This window comes from Cetorhinus maximus, chromosome 21, assembly GCF_964194155.1.
Source record: "Cetorhinus maximus chromosome 21, sCetMax3.hap1.1, whole genome shotgun sequence".
Classification (NCBI taxonomy): domain Eukaryota; kingdom Metazoa; phylum Chordata; class Chondrichthyes; order Lamniformes; family Cetorhinidae; genus Cetorhinus; species Cetorhinus maximus.
The window spans coordinates 51,793,110-51,815,860 of record NC_135899.1 but is presented as its reverse complement, the minus strand read 5'-3'; the positions used below and the strand labels follow the sequence as shown (position 1 = coordinate 51,815,860).

The window sequence follows — 22,751 nt, the reverse complement described above, 5'->3', positions numbered from 1 at the left end:
ACTGTTCCATCATTCAATAAGATCATGGCTGATCTGAATGTGACCTCAACCCCATATTCCTGCCTACCTCCGATAATGTTTCACCCCCTTGTTACCTTCCCCATTGTGAACAGCAGCTGGGACATGCTGTTTGATACGAGCTGCGAGTCTTTAGGATGTACAGCCTACATACCTATACTCACAAATGAGTAATATGGTATATGCATTTCAGTGCCAGTGTGATTCTGGGTATGTAGGCCATACATCCCAAAGTTTAGTTAAACAAAATAAGTGACGGCCATTCACTGACCCATTCCTCAGGCCAATCAGGGTCAAGCTGCCTGGTTTAAATTTCAAACAATGCTTGGCAGTTAACTCTCAGTCACCATATATGTGGCATTCGCCATGGCAAAGCCTCTACCAGAGTCCACTTGCCAACCAATCAGCACTTTCTTCACATACAGTATAAATTGTTGGTTTACCCCTTATATTGGTATTCTTGCAAAATGTCCTGATGAGTGCAAGATGAAAAGCTTCAACATGTCTCTTTTTTCAGCAGCAATACTCAAGGCATTTTTATTGAACCACGATTGCATTTCTGGCCTGAAATTTTGCTGGTTTTCAACATTTATTAACTTACGGGGCCAAGCCATGAACCAACTCTGACAGATGGGCCTTTGCTTCAAATATTTCCTTCCATTCGGAAGACATGCCTGAAGCTGTTTGACTGCATGTGCTGTTTTCAAGTACTATTGGTTCGATCTGCTGGTTCCTGGGAGGCAGCAATCGTTTTTTTCCCCAGAAAGGAGCACCAGTTGATTGTTAATGGTTCAGTTGGGGGCTGTCACTTAACATTAAGTGCTTCCCTATAGTCCTTAATTAGTGGCATAATACTAGATTCAATCTGCCACTTACAGTGGCAATACCTCTGGAATCCAGAGACCTGTTTTAATATGTTTCACACCCTGCAGTTCCCTCTTCTACATTCAGTAGGCTCAATACCCCCAGAGTGAATTAAAATGCAATAGGTATATTTTACCGAGGCTAGTGGTATCTCAGTGGAACAGGCTCGGGGGAAATGAGAAAAGCTGGCATAAATGCAAAAAGATAAAAAGCACATCTGTATCAATCTAAAAATGGTTTTGCAAAAAAATAAACACCAAAGCTGCATTTAAATATTACAAAGCATTTAAGTGAGGCCAAGTATGTGATTGAGATTTGTTTGGATTCTCTCTTTGCCTATCGGCCCCCAAGAGAAATTGCTTGGATGAGACAGTCCAGAAGGCCCAGAATTTTAGGCTTCTTATTTTTTTTTTAAACTTTGTGGTACATTTTTAGTCTATATATTAATGGCCTAGACTTAGGTGTGCAGGGCACAATTTCAAAATTTGAAGATGACTCAAAACTTGGCAGTATTATGATCTGTTCAAAAGGGAAATGGGTAAACACATGGAGAAAAAAATTGTAGGATTACAGGGGAGGGGCAGGGCAGTAGGGTTAGCTGAGTTGCTCTTGCAGAGAGCTGGCACAGGCATGATGGGCCTAATGGCCGCCTCCTGTACTGTTACCATTTTATGATTCTATGTTTTTAAAAAATATCAACACAAATTAATATGAGAAAATGCGGGCGGTGGTGAGATTTATTTTCCTTCTTCTAACAGTGCTGAATATCGCCTGCTAATTCATTGGAAAACCAACGGAGGTTCAAATCTTTCTAAAGTTCCAGCAGAACGTGAAAAACAGAGGAAAAAGGAAAGCAAAAGGAGGTCTTACAATCAAACTGTCACAGGAGCTTGGTGAGAATGAAGGCATAAATGAAGAGTCCTAAGGGGAGTTGATAAGCTAAAATTGATAGGATGCTCTGCTAATACAGTACCTCATGGCTCATCAGGCACCAGAGCCAGCCTGCCCACTCCTGCCATTTATGCCAACAGGGTCTGGCACACCAGCCTGTCTACGACTGTGGGGACCTGGCTCCACAGGCTCCATGCAGCCAATTGCAGATCTGTGCCATCTGTTGTACACATAGCCAGGGTAGCCAACCTGATTGTCATTGGCAGCCAAGGTCACCTCTTCCTTCAGCACTTCTGCCTCCTTATAGTTTAGCACGGGTGTTATCTACAGTACTAGCCAATGTGCTGGATTAAATAGTTCAGGTCAACATGGGCAACAATTTCTTCTTCCTTCCTACTGAAAATCAAAGCACAGCTGCCCAATGGCACTGTATTTACAGTGTCGGAATGGCTACTGAAGGCAGCCATCCTGCAGTCTATCCCTGTGTGATAGCAAGTGCCCATGTATCGTGCAGGTATATTTATTTTTTTGTGGCTATTTTATGAATGAAGTCCTTGGATGATGTGAAAGGGCCAAGGATATTGGTTTTAAGTATCAACTTACAAGCGCAGGATATGTAATGGCTATTACAGTCTGTTATTTTGTCAATTTAAAATCCTTTTTTGATTTTTTTTCAATTTTATATACAATCATAAACATGAAGAAAATAAGGAGCTATTAAAAAAAATCACAAATTCAAAGAACATCACTAAATCCTAAAAGAACAAGCAAAAGACTAATAAGGCGCTGTTAAGCTAAATTACAACTATTCGATGCATACAGCTTTTACAGGGCTAAACTGCAGTTCCAAACACAATGTATTATAAAGTTTCAGGGATTACAACATACTGTCTAGCTATTTTAGCAGAAATATCCATTTACACTCTGTCAATTTGTGTGCTGAAAATATTGCCTGTTCAGATAATATTTAAAAGTGCACATTACCATCATGGTGTCACACAATATAAACATGTTTAAAGTCCGAGTGAAATATGAAGTGGTTGATGCAGTTTATGCTAAAAATGGGATATTGTTATCATTGTATTCACTTTGATAATGCTGATGTATCATGAATCAAGGTTTTTCAATCTGTCTCTTTGCCATTATATGGATGCAATGCATGAGAATTTCTAGAATTGACTCCGGTAAGTAAACAATGGGAAATTTCTGGTTTATTTCCCCAAATTCAGAAGTAAATCAGTATAGCAGATGACACAGATCTAATTATCTAACGAAAAGCAATGGAGCTGGAAGAATAACAACATATAATTCTGGAAAAACTCAGCAGGTCTGGCAGCATCTGAGGAGAGAAAAACAAGAGTTAATGTTTCGAGTCCAATATGACTCTTCACCAATGGATTGGAAGAGTCATATTGGACTCGAAACATTAACTCTATTTCATTTTTTTTATTAATTCATGAGGTGTGGGCGTCTCTGGCTAGGTCAGCATTTAATGGCCATTGCCTTTGAGAGTTGGTGAGCTACCTTCTTGAAAACGCTGCAGTCCATGTGGTGTAGATACACCAAAGCGCTGTTAGGGACGGAGTCCCAGGAATTTGACCCAGCGACAGTGAAAGAACGGTGATATATTTCCAAGTCAGGATGGTGAGTGGCTTGGAGGGGAACTTCCAGGTGATGGTATTCGCATCTATCTGCTGCCCTTGTCCTTCTAGATGGTAGTGATCATGGGTTTGGGAGGTGCTTCCTAAGGAGCTTTGATGTGATTCTGCAGCACATTTTGTAGATGGTACACACTGCTGCCACTGTTTGTCGGTGATGGAGGGAGTGAATGTTTGTGGAAGGGGTGCCAATCAAATGGGTTGCTTTGTCCTGGATATTGTCAAGTTTCTTGAGTGTTGTTGGAGCTGCACTCATCCAGGCAAGTGGAGAGTATTCTATCACACTCCTGACTTGTGCCTTGTAGATGGTGGACAGGCTTTGGGGAGACAGGAGGTGAGTTACTTGCCACAGGATTCCTAGCCTCTGACCTGCTCTTGTAGCCATAGGATTTTTATGGCTAGTCCAGTCCAGTTTCTGGTCAATGGTAACCCACAGGATGTTGATAGTGGCGGATTCAGCAAATGTCAGGGGGTGATGGTTAGATTCTCTCTTGTTGGAGATGCCCATTGCCTAGCACTGGTGTGGAACGAATGTCACTTGCCACTTGTCAATCCAAGCCTGGATATTGTCCAGGTCTTTCTGCTTCAGTATCTGAGGCGTTGCAAATGGTGAACATTGTGCAATCATCAGCGAACATCCCCACTTCTGACCTTATGATGGAAGGAAGGTCATTGATGAAGCAGCTGAAGATGGCTGGGCCTAGGACACTACCCTGAGGAACTCCTGCAGTGATGTCCTGGAACTGAGATTCTCCACAGATCTTGCCAGGCCTGCTGAGTGGTTCCAGCACTTTGTTTTTATTTCAGATTTTCTGCATCCACAGCATTTTACATTTATAAGAGAGCTGGATGATTGAGAGCCTCACAGTGTTCTATGATAAATGAAAATGGCAACACTTTGTGGCATCCATACTTGGGCCATGTACCTGGTAAATGGCACCTGTGGATATTCTTGAGAGCTTCAAGGTACATGCCATCTTCTCTCAAGACATGTGGGTAGTGGACATCACTTTTACCTCCTGCAAGGCTTGTTGTCCTCTGAGCGGGATACCAAGCAAGGCAAGTCTCTCTGTAAACCCCTCATGCTGCAGTAGCTCCGCTTCACTGACCATTTACCCTGGGTGATGTGTCTCTTCTGCATCAGAGAAAGGGAATTGGCCCTGATATCACTTTAGTTCGGATCCTGTGCTCTCAACTACTTTGCTCGCTAGTGGATTGAAATTGAAGTAAAGCTCCACCACATGTGAAGAGCACTCTTCCCATCACACACTCCCTAGCTCACCAACATTGGCTTCTGATCCTCCAGCACCTCAAATTTTGAATTCTCATCTTTGCGTTTAAATCCTTCTGTGGTCACATCCCTCCCTGACCTCGTAACCACAGTCAGCCTCAGAACCCAGCTTTCCCGTTCCTCTATCTCTGGTGCGGTCACCCAGCCTCTGTGGTGGTGCCAGGGCCTTCAGTCGCCTGGTTCGCACATTCTGGGATTTGCCTCCTAAACCCCAGCATCTCCCTCATTTCCTTTAAGAATCCCTCCCCCGACCCCCCCTTAGAAGTCACCTCTTTGGCCAAGCTTTTGGCCACACCTCCTAACCTATTTTTCATTCGTTTAGCATCTGCTGTTCTAATGCCTCTGCGATGTTTTTCAGTAGTTGACGGTGCGATCCGAATGCACTTCTGCTGATATTCCAAAGCCTAAATCTAAATTCTTTGGGCACAAGTTAGTGTAGGGAATAAACAGCATAATCACGATTAAAAGCAAAATACTGCGGATGCTGGAAATCTGAAACAAAAACAAAAATAGCTGGAAAAACTCAGCAGGTCTGACAGCATCTGCGGAGACGAATACAGTGAACGTTTCGAGTCCGTATGACTCTTCATCATAAGAGTCATACAGGCTCAAAACGTCAACTGTATTCGTCTCCGCAGATGCTGTCAGACCTGCTGAGTTTTCCCAGCTATAATCGTGATTATTTGCACCAGCAGTGGGGGTGAGGTTCCCTGTTGCCAGTGGACACTTAGAAAATTGTTCAGAAGCTGTGCTATAAATAAAGCACATCGTGTAGGCCCAACAGAGGAAACAAAGATCTCACTGGTGAAGTAATGGGCGCTCAACTCAGTCTGGTTGAGGTAGTTTACTGGAATAGAGCTGGTGATGCTTTGTGATCTAAGATTATGCAATGTTCATACTGTAGTCACTCTATCCCAGCCTTAATTTAGTGAGCATGAAATTCAGACAGGCGGGAGGGGAATTATTATGATTGCTTTATGGCCATTCTTTGCTGTAAATGTCCACCTAACACATTCCTGAGCCACATGGTCCATGCTCACATTGTTACAGGCACACTCCCAAACTTCACTACTCCAGACCACGGAGAAGAGCAGCCCCAAGGTTTGCCAGGGATTAAGAAATCTATACAAGTTGTCTGCGATCTTCCTGGATAAATTGAGGGGTTATGCAAGACATATGAGTAAACTCAGAAACTTCAAATGTAGGAAACACATCAGGATATCGGGTGCACTACTCTCACTTTCATACCTGCATCGTGGCCAAAATGGGCAGCCTAATGGCAATTTGTCTATGTTAAAGATCACTTACTGGACTGTCATTCTTGCGACTGACTCCAGGTAGCAGTATCCAGCAGCAGTGAAGTTGTCCTTATATCTGCCCATCTCAATGGCATCCAACCACTCGCCCACTGAGTCAAAGCATGGGAATGCTTGGAAGTTTTGCTCCATGAGGGGAATGTGCAGGTTCTGAGGTCTGTTGCTAAAAAGCGGAGATGAGAGGTAACGCAGAAAAAAGGAAAGGGTTTTTCAATGATTCCTGAATGTCACAAAGAGAAAGACTGTTACATTCTCTGCCGCCTCTGTCCTTTCATTTTTACTCAGGACTCAGCTAAGGACTGGAGAATCTGGCTTCTAAATGGGCAGTCCAAGCTGTAAATTGTCACTGAAAGTTTGCTTTTCCACTTTTATGCCTCGGTGCAGATAGATTCATTGCTAGGCTTTTTACAGTTCATTATCAGAAAAGGGAAATATCTCCTGACTTCCACAATGTTTTATCACAAAAAATAAAGAACAATAAAAAGGTATGTAGATACAGATCACTGATATTCACCCAACAGTAATTACTTACTGGGTCAGTACTGCATTATGCCATCACGAGATTCTGGCATTTCGGGTTGGTTAAAGCCTCTCAGATTGATTCATTCAGTAACACTGGGCTTTAGGGCTGAGCACCTGTATTGAGTGGGTTCAGCGGCGCAATGTCTCGTAATTATGATTGCAAATCCTAGCCTTTCAATCACTTGATTTGCAGGATAAGCAAGATCTTGAACACAGGATGGATGCCAAGCCCGCTGAACTGATGCAGGGTCAAGAACCCAGGGCTGATGTTAGTTTGACATACCCATGGTGCCCCACTTCATGACAGCAATGGGGTGGCACTCTTAGCAATATCCCTTCAAAACCGTAGAATATCTTTTTCCCCAATCAGAAAAAATAACAAATTACTGCTGTTTCACCGTTCAGCGTTCCCAGGGATCATATGTCTTTCAACTCCCACAATGTTTCTGCGCATTCAATGAGAATGCAAAGCTACCATTCCTGCCATAGTAAATAGTCCACTTCATGGGATGCTTAGTAACTCATCCCAGTCCCTCTTTACCACTCTTTCAAGCCTCTTCATCACAGAATAACCTTTAATCTCTCATCCCTGACATTAATCTCATCCAAGTACTATACTATTGGTGACTATTGTTAATATGAAAGGCACAGTAGTGCAAGTGGCTATGTTGCTAGACTTGTAGCACTGGCCTGGCCTAATAATCCAGGGAACACGTCAAGTCCCACTTTGGCGGTTTGAGAATTTGAATTCAGTTTAGAAAAATCTGGAAATAAAAAGCTGGGGGTGACATTTCCGCTTTGGGCAATTCTGGAGCAAATTGTGCCTGATTAGAGAACTGTTTCTACCCTCCCCCCTTCAAGTTTCCGCTCAAAATCATTTGCACATCGCTGAATGCAAAATCTGCCATGAAGCAGCAGTGTTTTACAACTTAATTTTAAAAAATGCTTTAAAACTAATCTGGATTTAATTAAGAGTGGTATTTTGGTAAAGTTTAATTAATATAGCTGACGATGGGTTTATCACAAAAAAGCACACTTTGTATAACACCATCGATCCACCACCCGTGAGTAACCTGATTTTATATAACTTTTAAAAAATATAGCAAAATATTTTCTAGTTACACTGGCAGAGAGTAGTTAGCTCTTAGTAAATTTAAAGGATAGGTCAATTTATTCAAAATGTACCTATTAGTGTCCTTACACCCAAAGGATCCAGCTTAAGTTTTGGGGCCTCCTCCCAGCTCTGAAAGCGAGCATAATCAATGGGAATTCCTAATGATGACTAATTCACCTGGAGGGGGTAGCCAGCTTGGTGGCTGGGGCCTGGGTTCCAAAACAATGCCTTTAAAACTAGTGCAAAAGAGAAACATGAATTGCACCTAATGCAAACTGTGCATAAAACTCTGCAACTTTTTGCATGGGTTACATCGGGAAAAACAAATAGAAAGAAAGGAGCTGCTGTGGTGGGATTTGAACCCAAGGGGTCTCACAGCATTAGCCTCGGCCTCTGGATTACTTGTCCAGAGATATTACCACTACACCACTATCTCCCGCTAATCAAATGTAATTAAAAATAAATCTTGGAATTGAATGCAAGACTTAGTAATGGTGACCGTGAAACTATTATCTCTCGTCATAAAAGATCGTTCTGGTTCACTAATGTTCTTTAGGGAAGGAAATCTGCTGCCCTTACCTGGTCTGGCCTACATGTGACTCCAGACCCACAGCAATATAGTTGACTCTTAACTGCTCTCAAGGGCAAATAGGGATGGTCAACAAATGCTGGTCTTGCCAATGACATTGCCATGAACAAATAAAAACAAATTATTTAGAGTCCAGGGGAATCACAGAAGGGCAGAGCTGATGGATGAACTGGAATTAGCTCAGGACAGGTTCAGGCTTTGGCAGAGTTGGAATAGTCAAATCTTAAGGTAGCCAGTGAGTGCAGAAGAGCTCCATTAGCAGTGAGGGTGAGGTAAAGGACAGAGTGGGAGCAATGTGGCCATGTTGACTGTTGGAATGGTGGGCGATGTGCTTGAAGCTCAGTTTGACGATGATCACATAGAAATGACATTGACAAGGCAAGTGTATAAATATGATACATACTTCCGAACTGTATTTGAGACAAAATAATTCTGACAGATTTCAGCTCAGTTGTGCAAAGTAGTTTAATCAGCACAAGTGTTCAAAAATGACCTGTCCTGTAGCATCAGTGTCACAAAAAGTCCTGCATATAAAGCAGCAGAGCAGCAAACAACTGGGCCAAGTGAGGTTTTTGCATCATAAAATATAGAAAAAAATTTCTGCAAAAAATCTTTCATTAAACACTGAGCAACATAGCAAAGTACTTTGGTTCACCAGAAACTAAATTTAAAGAGGGTTAGAATCCGATCTGCCAGAGTCTACACTGCTTTAGATAGTGAGTGATGTGCAAGGAGAGAGTGCAGAAAGAGGAAAGTGAAGAGATAGAACTAGCAGAGGGAGAGAAAAGCTGAAAGGAGAGAGCAAGGGGAAATGAGGGGGAAGAAAGGGGGTGAGGAGAAAGAAAGCAGGAATGAGGGGGGAGAGACGGCGACTGAGGGGGAGGGACGGAGAGTGAGGGGGAGGGACGGCGAGTGAGGGGGGAGGGACGGCGAGTCAGGGGGAGAGACGGCGAGTGAGGGGGGAGGGACGGTGAGTGAGGGGGAGAGACGGCGAGTGAGGGGGAGGGACGGCGAGTGAGGGGGAGAGACGGCGAGTGAGGGGGGAGGGACGACGAGTGAGGGGGAGAGACGGCGAGTGAGGGGGAGAGACGCGAGTGATGGGGAGGGACGGCGAGTGAGGGGGAGGGACGGCGAGTGAGGGGGAGGGACGGCGAGTGAGGGGGGAGAGACGCGAGTGAGGGGGCAGAGACGGCGAGTGAGGGGGGAGAGACTGCGAGTGAGGGGGAGGGACGGCGAGTGAGGGGGAGGGACGGCGAGTGAGGGGGGAGACGGCGAGTGAGGGGGGAGAGACGGCGAGTGAGGGGGGAGAGACGCAAGTGAGGGGGGAGAGACGGCGAGTGAGGGGGAGGGACGACGAGTGAGGGGGGAGGGACGGCGAGTGAGGGGGAGGGACGGCGAGTGAGGGGGAGGGATGGCGAGTGAGGGGGAGGGACGGCGAGTGAGGGGGAGAGACGGTGAGTGAGGGGGGAGGGACGGCGAGTGAGGGGGAGGGACGGTTAGTGAGGGGGGAGGGACGGCGAGTGAGGGGGGAGGGACGGCGAGTGAGGGGAGGGACGGCGAGCGGGGGGGAGAGACGGCGAGTGAGGGGGAGGGACGGCGAGTGAGGGGGAGGGACGGCGAGTGAGGGGGAGGGACGGCGAGTGAGGGGGGAGGGACGGCGAGTGAGGGGGAGGGAAGGCGAGTGAGGGGGAGAGACGGCGAGTGAGGGGGTTGGAAGGCGAGTGAGGGGGGAGAGACGGTGAGTGAGGGGGAGAGACGGGGAGTGAGGGGGAGAGACGGCGAGTCAGGGGGGAGGGAAGGCGAGTGAGGGGGAGAGATGGCGAGTGAGGGGAGAGAGATGGCGAGTGAGGGGGGAGGGACAAAGAGTGAGGGGGGAGGGACAAAGAGTGAGGGGAAGGGGCGGTGAGTGAGGGGGAGGGGCGGCGAGTGAGGGGGAGGGACAGAGAGTGAGGAGAGAGGGGCGGCGAGTGAGGGGGAGAGATGGCGAGTGATGGGGGAGGGACGGAGAGTGAGGGGAGAGACGGCGAGTGAGGGGGAGAGACGGCGAGTGAGGGGGAGGGGCGGTGAGTGAGGGGGAGGGGCGACGAGTGAGGGGAAGGGGCGGCGAGTGAGGGGAGAGATACGGCGAGTGAGGGGGGAGGGACAGCGAGTGAGGGGGAGGGGCGGCGAGTGAGGGGGGAGGGACGGCGAGTGAGGGGGAGGGACGGCGAGTGAGGGGAGGGAGGGCGAGCGGGGGGGGAGAGACGGCGAGTGGGGGGGAGAGACGGCGAGTGAGGGGGAGGGACGGCGAGTGAGGGGGAGGGACGGCGAGTGAGGGGGAGGGACGGCGAGTGAGGGGGAGGGACAGAGAGTGAGGGGGGAGGGGCGGCGAGTGAGCGGGAGGGACAGAGAGTGAGGGGGAGGGACAGCGAGTGAGGGGAGGGACGGCGAGCGGGGGGGAGAGACGGCGAGTGGGGGGGAGGGACGGCGAGTGAGGGGGAGGGACGGCGAGTGAGGGGGAGGGACGGCGAGTGAGGGGGAGGGACGGCGAGTGAGGGGGAGGGACGGCGAGTGAGGGGGAGGGACGGCGAGTGAGGGGGAGGGACAGAGACTGAGGGGGAGGGGCGGCGAGTGAGGGGGAGGGACGGCGAGTGAGGGGGGAGGGACAGAGAGTGAGGGGGAGAGACGGCGAGTGAGGGGGAGAGACGGCGAGTGATAGGAGAGAGACGGCGAGTGAGGGGAGAGAGACGGCGAGTGAGGGGGGAGGGACGGCGAGTGAGGGGGAGGGACGGTGAGTGAGGGGGGAGGGGCGGTGAGTGAGGGGGAGGGACGGCGAGTGAGGGGGGAGGGACAGAGACTGAGGGGGGAGGGGCGGCGAGTGAGGGGGAGGGACAGCGAGTGAGGGGGAGGGACAGAGAGTGAGTGGGAGAGACGGCGAGTGAGGGGGAGAGACGGCGAGTGAGGGGGGAGAGACGGAGAGTGAGGGGGGATGGGCGGCGAGTAAGGGTGGAGGGGCGGCGAGTGAGGGGGAGAGACGGAGAGTGAGGGGGAGGGACAACGAGTGAGGGGGGAGGGACAGCGAGTGAGGGGGGAGGGACAGCGAGTGAGGGGGGAGGGGCGGCGAGTGAGGGGGAGAGACGGCGAGTGAGGGGGGAGGGATGGCGAGTGAGGGGGAGGGACGGAGAGTGAGGGGGGAGGGACGGCGAGTGAGGGGGAAAGACGGCGAGTGAGGTGGGAGGGACGGCGAGTGAGGGGGGGAGAGACGGTGAGTGAGGGGGAGGGATGGTGAGTGAGGGGCAGGGACGGCGAGTGAGGGGGGAGAGACGGCGAGTGAGGGGGAGGGACGGCGAGTGCGGGGGGAGAGACGGCGAGTGAGGGGGGAGGGACGGTGAGTGAGGGGGGAGGGACGGTGAGTGAGGGGGGAGGGATGGCGAGTGAGGGGGAGGGACGGTGAGTGAGGGGGAGAGACGGCGAGTGAGGGGGGAGGGACGGCGAGTGAGGTGGGAGGGACGGCGAGTGAGGGGGAGGGACGGCGAGTGAGGGGGGAGAGACGGCGAGTGAGGGGGAGGGATGGCGAGTGAGGGGCAGGGACGGCGAGTGAGGGGGGAGAGACGGCGAGTGAGGGGGAGGGACGGCGAGTGCAGGGGAGAGACGGCGAGTGAGGGGGGAGGGACGGTGAGTGAGGGGGGAGGGATGGCGAGTGAGGGGGAGGGACGGCGAATGTGGGGGGAGGGGCAGCGAGTGAGGGGGGAAGGACGGCGAGTGAGGGGGGAAGGACGGCGAGTGAGGGGGGAGGGACGGCGAATGAGGGGGAGGGACGGCGAATGAGGGGGAGGGATGGTGAGTGAGGGGGAGAGAGGCAAGACGGAGGGAAGCAAACCTGCGTGGAGGGAGAGGGGGACGAAAGTGATTAAGTGTTGGCAAAGAGAGAGAAGTTGAGGAGAGAGTGTGAGGGATGAGAGAGGGAGTGAGTGCGAGGAGGAGGGGAGGGAGAAAATGTGTGGGAGGAGCGAGAGCAGGAGGAGTGAGAGCGGATGAGGACAGAGAGTGGAGGGAAAGGGTAAGGAGAAAGAAAGGGTGGGTGAAAAGAGGGTAGGGGAATCTTGTTAGAACTGTACCAGGCACTGGTGAGACCAAACCTACAGCACTAAGTACAGTTTTTGTCTCCTTATTTGAGGGATATACTTGCATTAGAAGCAGTTCAGAGAAGGTTCACTCAACAGATTCCTGGGACGAAGGGTTTGTCTTGTAAGAAAAGGATGAGCAGGTTGGGCCTATAGTTGTTGGGAGTTTAGAAGAATCAGAGGTGATCTCATTGAAACGTACACGTTTCTGAGGGGAATTGACAAAGTAAATGCTGAGAGGATGTTTCATCTCATGGGGAATCGAGAACTGCGGCACAGTTTAAACATAAGGGGTCTCCCATTTAAGATAGAGATGAGGAGGAATTTCTTCTCTCAGAGAGTGATAAGTCTTTGGAACTCTCTTCCACAGAGAACAGTGGAGCCTTGGTCATTGTATATATTTAAGGCAGAATTAGACCGACTTTTAATCTACAAGGGAGGGTCAGGGGTTATGGGGGGAGGGAGGAAAGTGGAGTTAAAGGCACAATCAGATCAGCTATAATCTTATTGAATGGCGGAGCAGGCTTGATGAGCCAAATGGCCTTCTTCTGCTCCTATTTTTTATGAGCTTATGTCACAATCTTTAGTCCTCTGGTAAGCTCATCAAAAACCAAATGGATTGTTATAGTCAACAATGTCTACGATGTCACCATGGTAATGGGAGTGTAAAAAGGCACAGCTAATTGCCCCGACTTTATATCATTACAACATCATTTCTTGCGTCTGCATTTTATGTCATATTTTTTGAACCGTGAAGTCAATTTCTTTTCCTCATTAGGTTAAGTGTTTCAATCTAATCGGTGAATAACGAAAGTAGAAAACAAACAATCAAGTTACTCAAACAATTTGCCCCAAGCCCAATTTGCTCCCAGATTACAACGCATCAAAAAAATTCTACTCGACTGTAAAACAAAATGTTCCCAATGTGAGAGTTTTTCATTCACTGCCAAAGACAAAGGGAAGGAAGGAAGGGGAGAGGCGGGGAGGAGAGAGGAAGAGAGATGCAGACAGAGTACCCAATTGGGGGTGGAGGGGAGTTGCGAGTGGAGTCGGCATCCCTGCTTTTGCCATGAGCTCCTCTACAGGAAATCTCCGAGCTTGAATAAATGACAGATTATTAAACTGTTTCCACTGATTAATCTTCGCTCATATTTAACCCGTTTGTTAAAGTTTGTGCCTGAGGGGCGAGGTCAGTTCTGTGAACAGACCATTCTTTCACGTAGGGTTACTTGTTGTCAGTGTGAAGTTTTGTCAAATCAAGTGCAGGACAGCACAAATGCTGGATGACACATCCCATTAAGCACGCTCAGTTCAGGCAGAGCATGGATCTGATTCAAGGTAAAATCCCTCCAGCTTCTTCATTAATGTGCTTTAAAGAATTCTTCAGGAGAACTCCTCATGCTCCTAATTCGCATGTCCGTAAGAATGAACCATGCGGCACTGCCCCTTTCTCAGGCCAATATCCTTCTGGCTTATCCGAGTGAGGCTGCTGAATGAGTGATGTTTTGTGCTCAATGGTGCGATATTTGGTGCTTTTTTTTTTATAAAGCACTGTTGGGAGACTCTCTCCAAACGCTGTGCAAATTCATTCCAGAGCAATTAATAAGGAAAGAAGCCTTTCATCAGTCAGGGCTGGATTAAAACCCAGGTACTAAGATCAGTCAAAGGATCTCAAAGGATTGAGGAACACAAATGTATACAAAGTAGTGCCTCTTATATTTATGTTTCATATTTCTAAGCATAAAGTTGAAAGGAGACAGTGTGTTGAATCTAAAGTCATTTACATTTAAAATATAGTTAAAACATTACTACTGAGGCAGATGTTACATCTGCAAATATCAGGTTAGATGCTATTAAAACAGAGCAGATGGTAGATGATTAGAGCATCACAAGGGGACTTTAATGGTGAAATCTGCTTGCAGTAGTTCTATCATCTCTAGTAAAACTGTTCATAAATAAAGCACTGTGAGCCATTGTATGACCATCCCAAGGTCCAATCCAATCAGTTAGATACAAACCTGGGCAAAACACAAGGCTCTGGTTGGTATTTACCTGAGGCAGCCGTTGGGGATGGCTTTCAGGCTGTCAGGATTGCACCCCATCTTGCTAAGGAGGCTCAGGATCTGTGCAAATTTGGGCCTGTCATTGCGATCCTTCTGCCAACACTCCAGCATGAGCTGGTGGAGCCTGGACGGGCAGTTCATGGGAGCAGAGAGACGAAAACCTTCTTCGACTGCTTTAATCACCTGCAAAGGTAATGCAGGATGACAGAGATATCACTTTAAGACGTAGGCCCAAAGGTTGTGAAAATTTACCATCAGCTGTACAGGGAGTTGACTCTGTGCCAAATCTACAATCATTCCACAATTCTCATGCTACTAAAATATTAAATGGTCCCTTTGTGCAAAATTCTATCAGACAAAATTATACATCTGAATATTCCATAACAATAATATCCAGTTGCTAATCGCACACTTAGCTGGAAGAAGATTGTATCAGAAAATCTAATTACGCTACAAACAATCAAGTATAACATGTAGATCTGTGAATGGCAATAAACTACATCAACCTGTCCTAAGGGTGAGGTCAAAAATTCATTAGCAGCCATTTTGCTGAACTCTTGCTTGAAATTGAGTGACAATTACACATTCAGGAGCCAACTCTGCAACTCACGTCTTGATTGGACATGTCCCAGTAAGGTCGTTCTCCATAGGACATCACTTCCCACATGACTATCCCGAAACTCCACACATCGCTGGCTGTGCTGTATCTGTGGTACTGGATGGCTTCTGGAGCTGCCCACAGGATCGAGGCCTTCCCACCCTGTTTCAGAAAGAGTTGGCAGATGCGGCTCAGATCTTACTCTGCTGGAATCTATCACCGTAAAGCACATGGCAGAGGCTGCACCAAGGTTTGCCCTTTGAGACTTTTTCTCAGTTTAGATGCGAGGAAAAGTGAATACGTCACAAGTGCAGAGGGAGAGTATTTACCCCATTGTGAAATTCTACTTTGTTTTGGCTCCATGGTAAAATTTGTACACCTCTTAATTTATTTTTGACCTGTTTGACACCGAATCCTGCATTCACTTCTGTGTGCCATTCCTCAGAAAGGATATATGAATTTTCGAGGGGCTGCCGTGCAGCACAATACTGGAACGATTAAGGTTCAATAATGAGAACAAATTGCATTAACAGCGTTTGTATTCCCTTGTGTATAGACAATAAGGGGTGATCCAATTGAGATGTAAGGATTTGATAAGGTAGATAGAACTATTCCCTCCGGGCTGGAGGGAGGAAAAGGGGGCATTCACTTCAAGTTAGAGCTAGGGGGGTTCAGACATGACATTTGGAATTACTTCTTCACACAAAGGTTGAAATCTGGAACATTTTCCTCCAAACGGCTGAAAATTTTAGTTTTAGTGAGATTTTAGTTAGGCAGGAGCACTGAGGGTTATGGAATCAAGGCAGGTCGGTGAATTTAATATATAGATCAGCCACAGCACAGTCTAATTAAGTGAGGTACAGGCTTGAGGGGCTGAATGGCTTACTCCTGTTCCTCTGTCCCTGAACAAACTGCACTAAGACGATAAGAAAGCTGGGCATACAAAACTTTAAAATAGAAAAAAGAGATTTGAATTTATGTAGTGCATTCCATGATATCCCAAAGTGATTTACAACTATTGAAGCACTTTTTGAAGTGTAGCCAATGTTGTAATGTAGGAAACACAGCAGCCAATTTTCACATAGCAAACTCCCACAAACAGCAATGTGATAAGGAACAGCTTAACTGTTTTTTTTAAAGTGATGTCGATTGGGGGTTAATTATTGGCCAGGACACCAGGGTTCACCCTAATCTTCTTTGAAATACTACCATGGAATCTTTTACATTGGTCTGAGAGAGCAGATGTGGCCTCGGTTTAATGCCTCACCCAAAAGGCAGCACTTCTGACAGTGCAGTGCTCCCTCAGGACTGCACTGCGTCAACATAAGGTTCTTATGCTCAAATCTCTGGAGCTCGACTTGAACCCACAACCTTCTGACCCGGGGGCAAAGAGTGCTCTGTAGTATCATCATTACTAAAACACTGATGCTCATTCTGTCACCGTGGACACACAAATAAATAAGAATGATAAATAAAAATCATTTTCATGAGAAGAAGTGGTTTGTTGAGGTTGCCATGTTTACGTATTTGTAAATTATACTGTAGTGCTTGGTATTTGTGTGATGTCACTCTGGCAAAAAATTTAAAAAATGCTTGGCTCATTACATGAGCCGGGGGAAAAAATTGTTCCACCAAATCATTTTTTCCGTGCTCTTTCAAAACAATATCGACAACGTCCACAGCCACACCAAAGGTGATTGCAGAATGGGCATTAGCGCTTCAGTAATGGTAATTTTACAAAGCACCGCTTTACTGTACAATATAAAACAAAGTCGTTCAGCATAGAAACAGGAGCCCGTCACAATTTTAAGAAAGGAGCCAACTGGTCTTGGTTTAGAAATTCTGGGTGTAAAACTGTAGCCATCACTTTTGGCTGCTCTGAAGAAATCTGAGGTCTACTTTACTTTCAGGTGACCACTTGCTTTTAAGGAACCTGCCAAGAAAAGGGATTTTTTCACCCAGAGATTGCTTCCCATTACAGTGAGAATTTAAAGCGGGAACGCATGTGTGCTCTTGCTGATTTCTTGGGGCTGAAAATTCTGTGCGTGCTATAAGCAGGAGAAAAGGGTGGGCTATTTCAACCAATACTTAATGAATCGCAGGAGCACTTGCGTTTAAACCAAATGATTTGTAAGAATGGCCATTTGTTAGCAGCAATGAAAAATTAGCAGCCAATCATCAACCAAATGGTCCTTTCATATTACTGAAGTGGGTAATGAGCCATTGAATATTAAGTGATCTGTTAATCCAGCTGTGGAATGTGCAATTTTTTGTGTATGTGCTGAACACCAACACAGAGAAAGCTGATTTAACCACAGGGCCTACTAACAGAAGACTCATATTCCCTTGGCAACAGAAGATTGAGGGTCGATCTAATTGGGGTATTTAAAATAATAAAGAGATTTGATATGGTCGGCGATTGCTGGTCACATGCTTAGCAGGAAGATTGTATAGAGGGACATCAAACCAAAAGGTGGAAAAATGATTAAATAGATCCGGAAGAACTATTTCCACAGGTGGAGGAATCCAGGAATAGGGAGCTCAATCGTCAATTCAAGAACACAAGAATTTGGAGCAGGAAAATGCTCTGCCATTCAATAAAATTATAACTCAACTCCACTTTCCTGTCTGCCCTCGACCACCCCTTAACCCTGGACTCCCGTGTTGATCAAAAATCTGTCTTAGCCTTGAATATATTAAATAACCCAGCCTCCGCTGTTCACTGGGGAAGAGAATTCCAAAGGTTAACAACCATCAGGGAAAAAATTTCTCATCTCAGTCTTGAATGGGAGACTCTTTATTTTTAAGTTGTGTCTCCTAGTTTCCCCCAACGGGGAAACATCCTCTCAGCAAAATTAAGCCATTCATGATTCAAATCAGGAAACAATTTTACAAATAAAGGGTTTTGGAAATTTGGAACTCTCTCCGAGAAGGTTGTAGATCCTGGAGGTCAATTGAAACCTCTGAGATTCAGATCACGGTTATCAATTACTGTACTTTCAGATGGAGGCCATATCAAGGTGACATTGCTGATGTGAATGCCACAATAGTACTTCATGGTGTTTTTAACATGTCAGACAGTTGTTTGGTGCCTTATTCCACTCACCATAGTTGTGAACACAGAGTCCACCTTCTCTTCATGTGCTTGCCTGAAACCCGCCACTTTGCACAGCAGATTGCTGTTGACCAGGATTTTGTGCGCCGCCAGGGTTTTGTGTATGTAACCCATCTCGGAGAGGTACTTCATTCCAGATGCTATTCCGCACAGCATCCCGATCAGCTGAATTACTGTGAACTGGCCCTCGTGCTTCTGCAGAAACAACCAGTCATTTCATAAGGTTATTTGAGTGGACATTAGTCTACCAGGAAATGGGCAGAACATCGCAGGCACCATGTACACTCCATTGCCTCCAAATTGGTCTTGGCCTGAGTTGTTATCTTTACACGGTGGTGGGACAAAATTAGAGCACAAACTCTCTTCAGGCAACCAAGGATTCGGGTTTGATCTCACCTCCAATTGATTTTAATCAGACAAGAATTTAATGAGCAACCAGGTATTTTGAACCAGGGTCAAAAGGTCAAGAAAGGCCCCTGGTGAAGAATGGAGCCTGCTGTGAGCCCTGAGATTAGAGGGGGTATGCTAACCCATTTCTTCAACACCTGCAGTCAGAGAAGTCTGAAACCACATCTTGGGATGACAATACCACTCCTGTCTGAGGGTTACCCCGCAAACTATATACAACCAATTGTCTCTGTCTAATGGAGAGAGATGACCATGGTCCTTTGTGGACTACAGCTCATTACTTACCTTTCACAAACAAATCCTACAGTAGAGGCTAGTAATAGATGTGTTGGCAAAACTTTCAAATAAAATATAGGATGACCAATTCTGCTGCATTCTGAAGATGACTCACGTACTAGATCATCATTGTCCTCCCAAAGGATCACAGATGTTTGGATAATGGCAATAATTTCAGAGTTTGTCCTGCGTTTTCTGTTCTTGTTTTTAACACAGAGGTTTATGGAGAAGGAAGCTATTGCAGCATTTTTAGCAGTCGTGAGACCTGTGTAAAGCTATGGGCTGTCTTAGTGGAGAGATTTTACTATCTCTATTAATACTGGAATAGCCTTGCATCCATAGAAAGGAAAAAGTATATTGCCTTCATGGAGCATGTTATCATATCTATCAGGGGAAACTAACGCAGGCTTGTATAACCTTTTCACATGGTGGGCGGGGAGGGGGGCACATTTCAATTTTCCTCAACACTTGGGGGGCTGATGAGAAAATTCCTGAAAGAAAAGGTTTGGCACAACATTAAACATGAATTTAAAAAAAAATAACGTATGAAAAGAAAATAACTTGCTGAGCAAAACAAAATCACAACAATAAATATATTATTTATTACTCATTTTAAAAAAAACTAAGACGACCACTCAAGTGTGAAAGGGTGAGAATGTGTGTGTCCAGCTCTGTCCCAGTCTCAGGTGCTCACTCCCTCACCCCTCGCCCACTGTGAGAGTGCCTGTGGGTGTGTGGGGGTGAGGGTGAACGAGAACCCAGAGACTAGGCGTAAGCCAGACACACACTCCCTTCCCTCTTACTCACCTGTTTCTCTCTCTCTACACACACGCACAAACACAAACTCACCCTCTCTCACAAACACATCCTCACCCTCTCTCTCTCTCTCTATCTCACACACACACTCACCCTCTCAGATACATACATGCTAACCCACTCTCTCAGATACACACAGGTTCACCCCCTCTCAGGCACAAAAACACTTGCCCTCTCTCCCTCACACACATACACCCTCTCTCTCATCCACACAAACTCACCATCTCTCTCTCTCACACACATTCTCTCTCTCTCAAAAACACACCTCTCTCTCACACACACTCACCCTCTCTTCACACACATACACACATGCACTCACCTCTCCCAAACACACACACGTTCACCCTTTCTCTCTCTGAAACACAAACTCACCTCCTCTCCCTCTCAGACACAGAAACCCTCACCTCTCACACGCACACACCCTCTCTCTCACACGCACACACCCTCTCTCTCACACGCACACACCCTCTCTCTCACACGCACACACCCTCTCTCTCACACGCACACACCCTCTCTCTCACACGCACACACCCTCTCTCTCACACGCACACACCCTCTCTCTCACACGCACACACCCTCTCTCTCACACGCACACACCCTCTCTCTCACACACACACACACACACACTCACCCCCTCTCTCTCTCTCACACACACTCACCCCCTCTCTCTCACACACACACACACTCACCCCCTCTCTCACACACACACTCACCCCCTCTCTCTCTCATACGCACACACCCTCTCTCTCACACGCACACACCCTCTCTCTCACACACACACACCCTCTCTCTCACACACACACACACACACTCACCCCCTCTCTCTCTCTCACACACACTCACCCCCTCTCTCTCTCACACACACACTCACCCCCTCTCTCTCTCATACGCACACACCCTCTCTCTCACACGCACACACCCTCTCTCTCACACACACACACCCTCTCTCTCACACACACACACACACTCACCCCCTCTCTCTCTCTCACACACACTCACCCCCTCTCTCTCTCACACACACACACCCTCTCTCACACACACACATGCTCATCCCCTCTCTCTCACACACATACACCCCCTCTCTCACACACACACACACTCACCCCCTCTCTCTCACACACACACACTCACCCCCTCTCTCTCACACACACACACTCACCCCCTCTCTCTCACAAACACACACTCACCCCCTCTCTCTCACACACACACACTCACCCCCTCTCTGTCTCACACAGTCATCCCTCTCTTTCACACACACACTCACCCCCTCTCTTTCATACACATCTTCTCTCTCTCATACGCACACATACTCACAGTCCCCCTCACACACACACTCTCTCTCTCACACCCTCTCTCTCACACTCACCTCTCTCTCACACACACACTCACCCTCTCTCTCAGAAACACACACTCACCCTCTCTCAGATGCACACACGTTCAATCTCTCTCAGACACACACGCACTCACCCTCTCCCTCTCTCTCAGGAATGAAACCGGATGGACCATCCGGCATCGATGTCGGCACCGGAAACGACAACGGCAAATTCAGCCCTGTCGACCCTAGAAAGTCCTTACTAACATCTGGGGGGGTTAGTGCCAAAATTGGGAGAGCTGTCTCACAGGCTAGTCAAACAACAGCCTGACATAGTCATCCTCACAGAATCATACCTTACAGATTATGTCCCAGACACCATTATCACCATCCCTGGGTATGTCCTGTCCCACCAGCAGGACAGACCCAGCAGAGGTGGTGGCACAGTGGTATACAGTCAGGAGGGAGTTGCCCTGGGAGTCCTCAACAACGACTGCAGCTCCATGAAGTCTCATGGCATCAGGTCAAACATGGGCAAGGAAACCTCTTGCTGATTACTACCTACCGCCCTCCCTCAGCTGATGAATCAGTGTTCCTCCATGTTGAACATCACTTGGAGGAAGCACTGAGGGTTACAAGGGTGCGGAATGTACTCTGGGTGGAGGACTTCAATGTCTATCACCAAGAGTGGCTCGGTAACACCACTACGAACCAAGCTGGCCAAGTCCTAAATGACATATCTGCTAGACTGGGTCTGCGGCAGGTGGTGAAGGAACCAACAAGAGGGAAAAAAAATACTTGACCTTATCCTCACCAACCTGCCTGCCGCAGATGCATCTGTCCATGACAGTATCGGTAGGAGTGACCACTCCACGATCGTTGTGGAGACGAAGTCCTGCCTTCACATTAAGGATACCCTCCATCGTGTTGTGTGGCACTACCACCGTGCTAAATGGGATAGATTTCAAACAGATCTAGCAACTCAAGACTGGGCATCCATGAGGCGCTGTTGGCCATCAGCAGCAGTAGAATTGTACTCGAACACAATCAGTAACCTCATGGCCTGGCTGATCTCCCACTTTACCATTATCATCGAGCCAGGGGATCAACCCTTGATCAATGAAGAGTGCAGGAGGGCATGCCAGAAGCAGCACCAGGCATACCTAAAAATGAGGTGTCAACCTGGTGAAGCTATAACACAGGGCTACTTGCATGCCAAACAGCATAAGCAACAAGTGATCGACAAAGTTAAATGATCCCACAACCAACGGATCAGATCTAAGCTGTACAGTCCTGTCACATCCAAGCGTGAATGGTGGTGGATAATTAAACAACTCACTGGAGGAGGAGGCTCCACAAATATCCCCATCCTCAATTATGGTGGAGCCCAGCACATGAGTGCAAAAGATAAGGCTGAAGCATTCGCAATAATCTTCAGCCAGTAGTGCCAAGTGGATGATCCATCTCGGCCTCCTCCGGAGGTCCCCAGCATCACAGATGCCAGTTTTCAGCCAATTCAATTCACTCCACGTGATATCAAGAAACGGCTGAAGGCACTGATACTGCAAAGTCTATGGGCCCTGTCAATATTCCAGCAATAGTGCTGAAGAGTTGTGCTCCAGAACTTGCTGCGCTCCTAGCCAAGCTGTTCCAGTACAGCTACAACACTGGCATCTACCCGGCTATGTGGAAAATTGCCCAGGCGTGGCCTGTACACAAAAATCAGGACAAATCCAACACGGCCAGTTACCACCCCATCAGTCTACTCTCAATCATCAGTAAAGTAATGGAAGGGGT

The 22,751-nt window shown here is 47.5% G+C and overlaps 1 protein-coding gene across 1 annotated transcript in view; it reads right to left on the bottom strand.

Annotated features, from left to right (window-relative positions):
- epha10 (EPH receptor A10) overlaps positions 1–22,751 on the bottom strand; it is a 603,193-nt gene that overhangs the window by 5,513 nt on the left and 574,929 nt on the right. Inside the window, exons 13-16 of the mRNA XM_078566952.1 lie at positions 18,134–18,337; positions 15,040–15,189; positions 14,419–14,612; positions 6,031–6,201 (exon numbers count right to left, since the gene is read on the bottom strand). Coding sequence (XP_078423078.1) covers positions 6,031–6,201; positions 14,419–14,612; positions 15,040–15,189; positions 18,134–18,337 — 719 coding nt within the window. The remainder of the gene's footprint in view (positions 1–6,030; positions 6,202–14,418; positions 14,613–15,039; positions 15,190–18,133; positions 18,338–22,751) is intronic.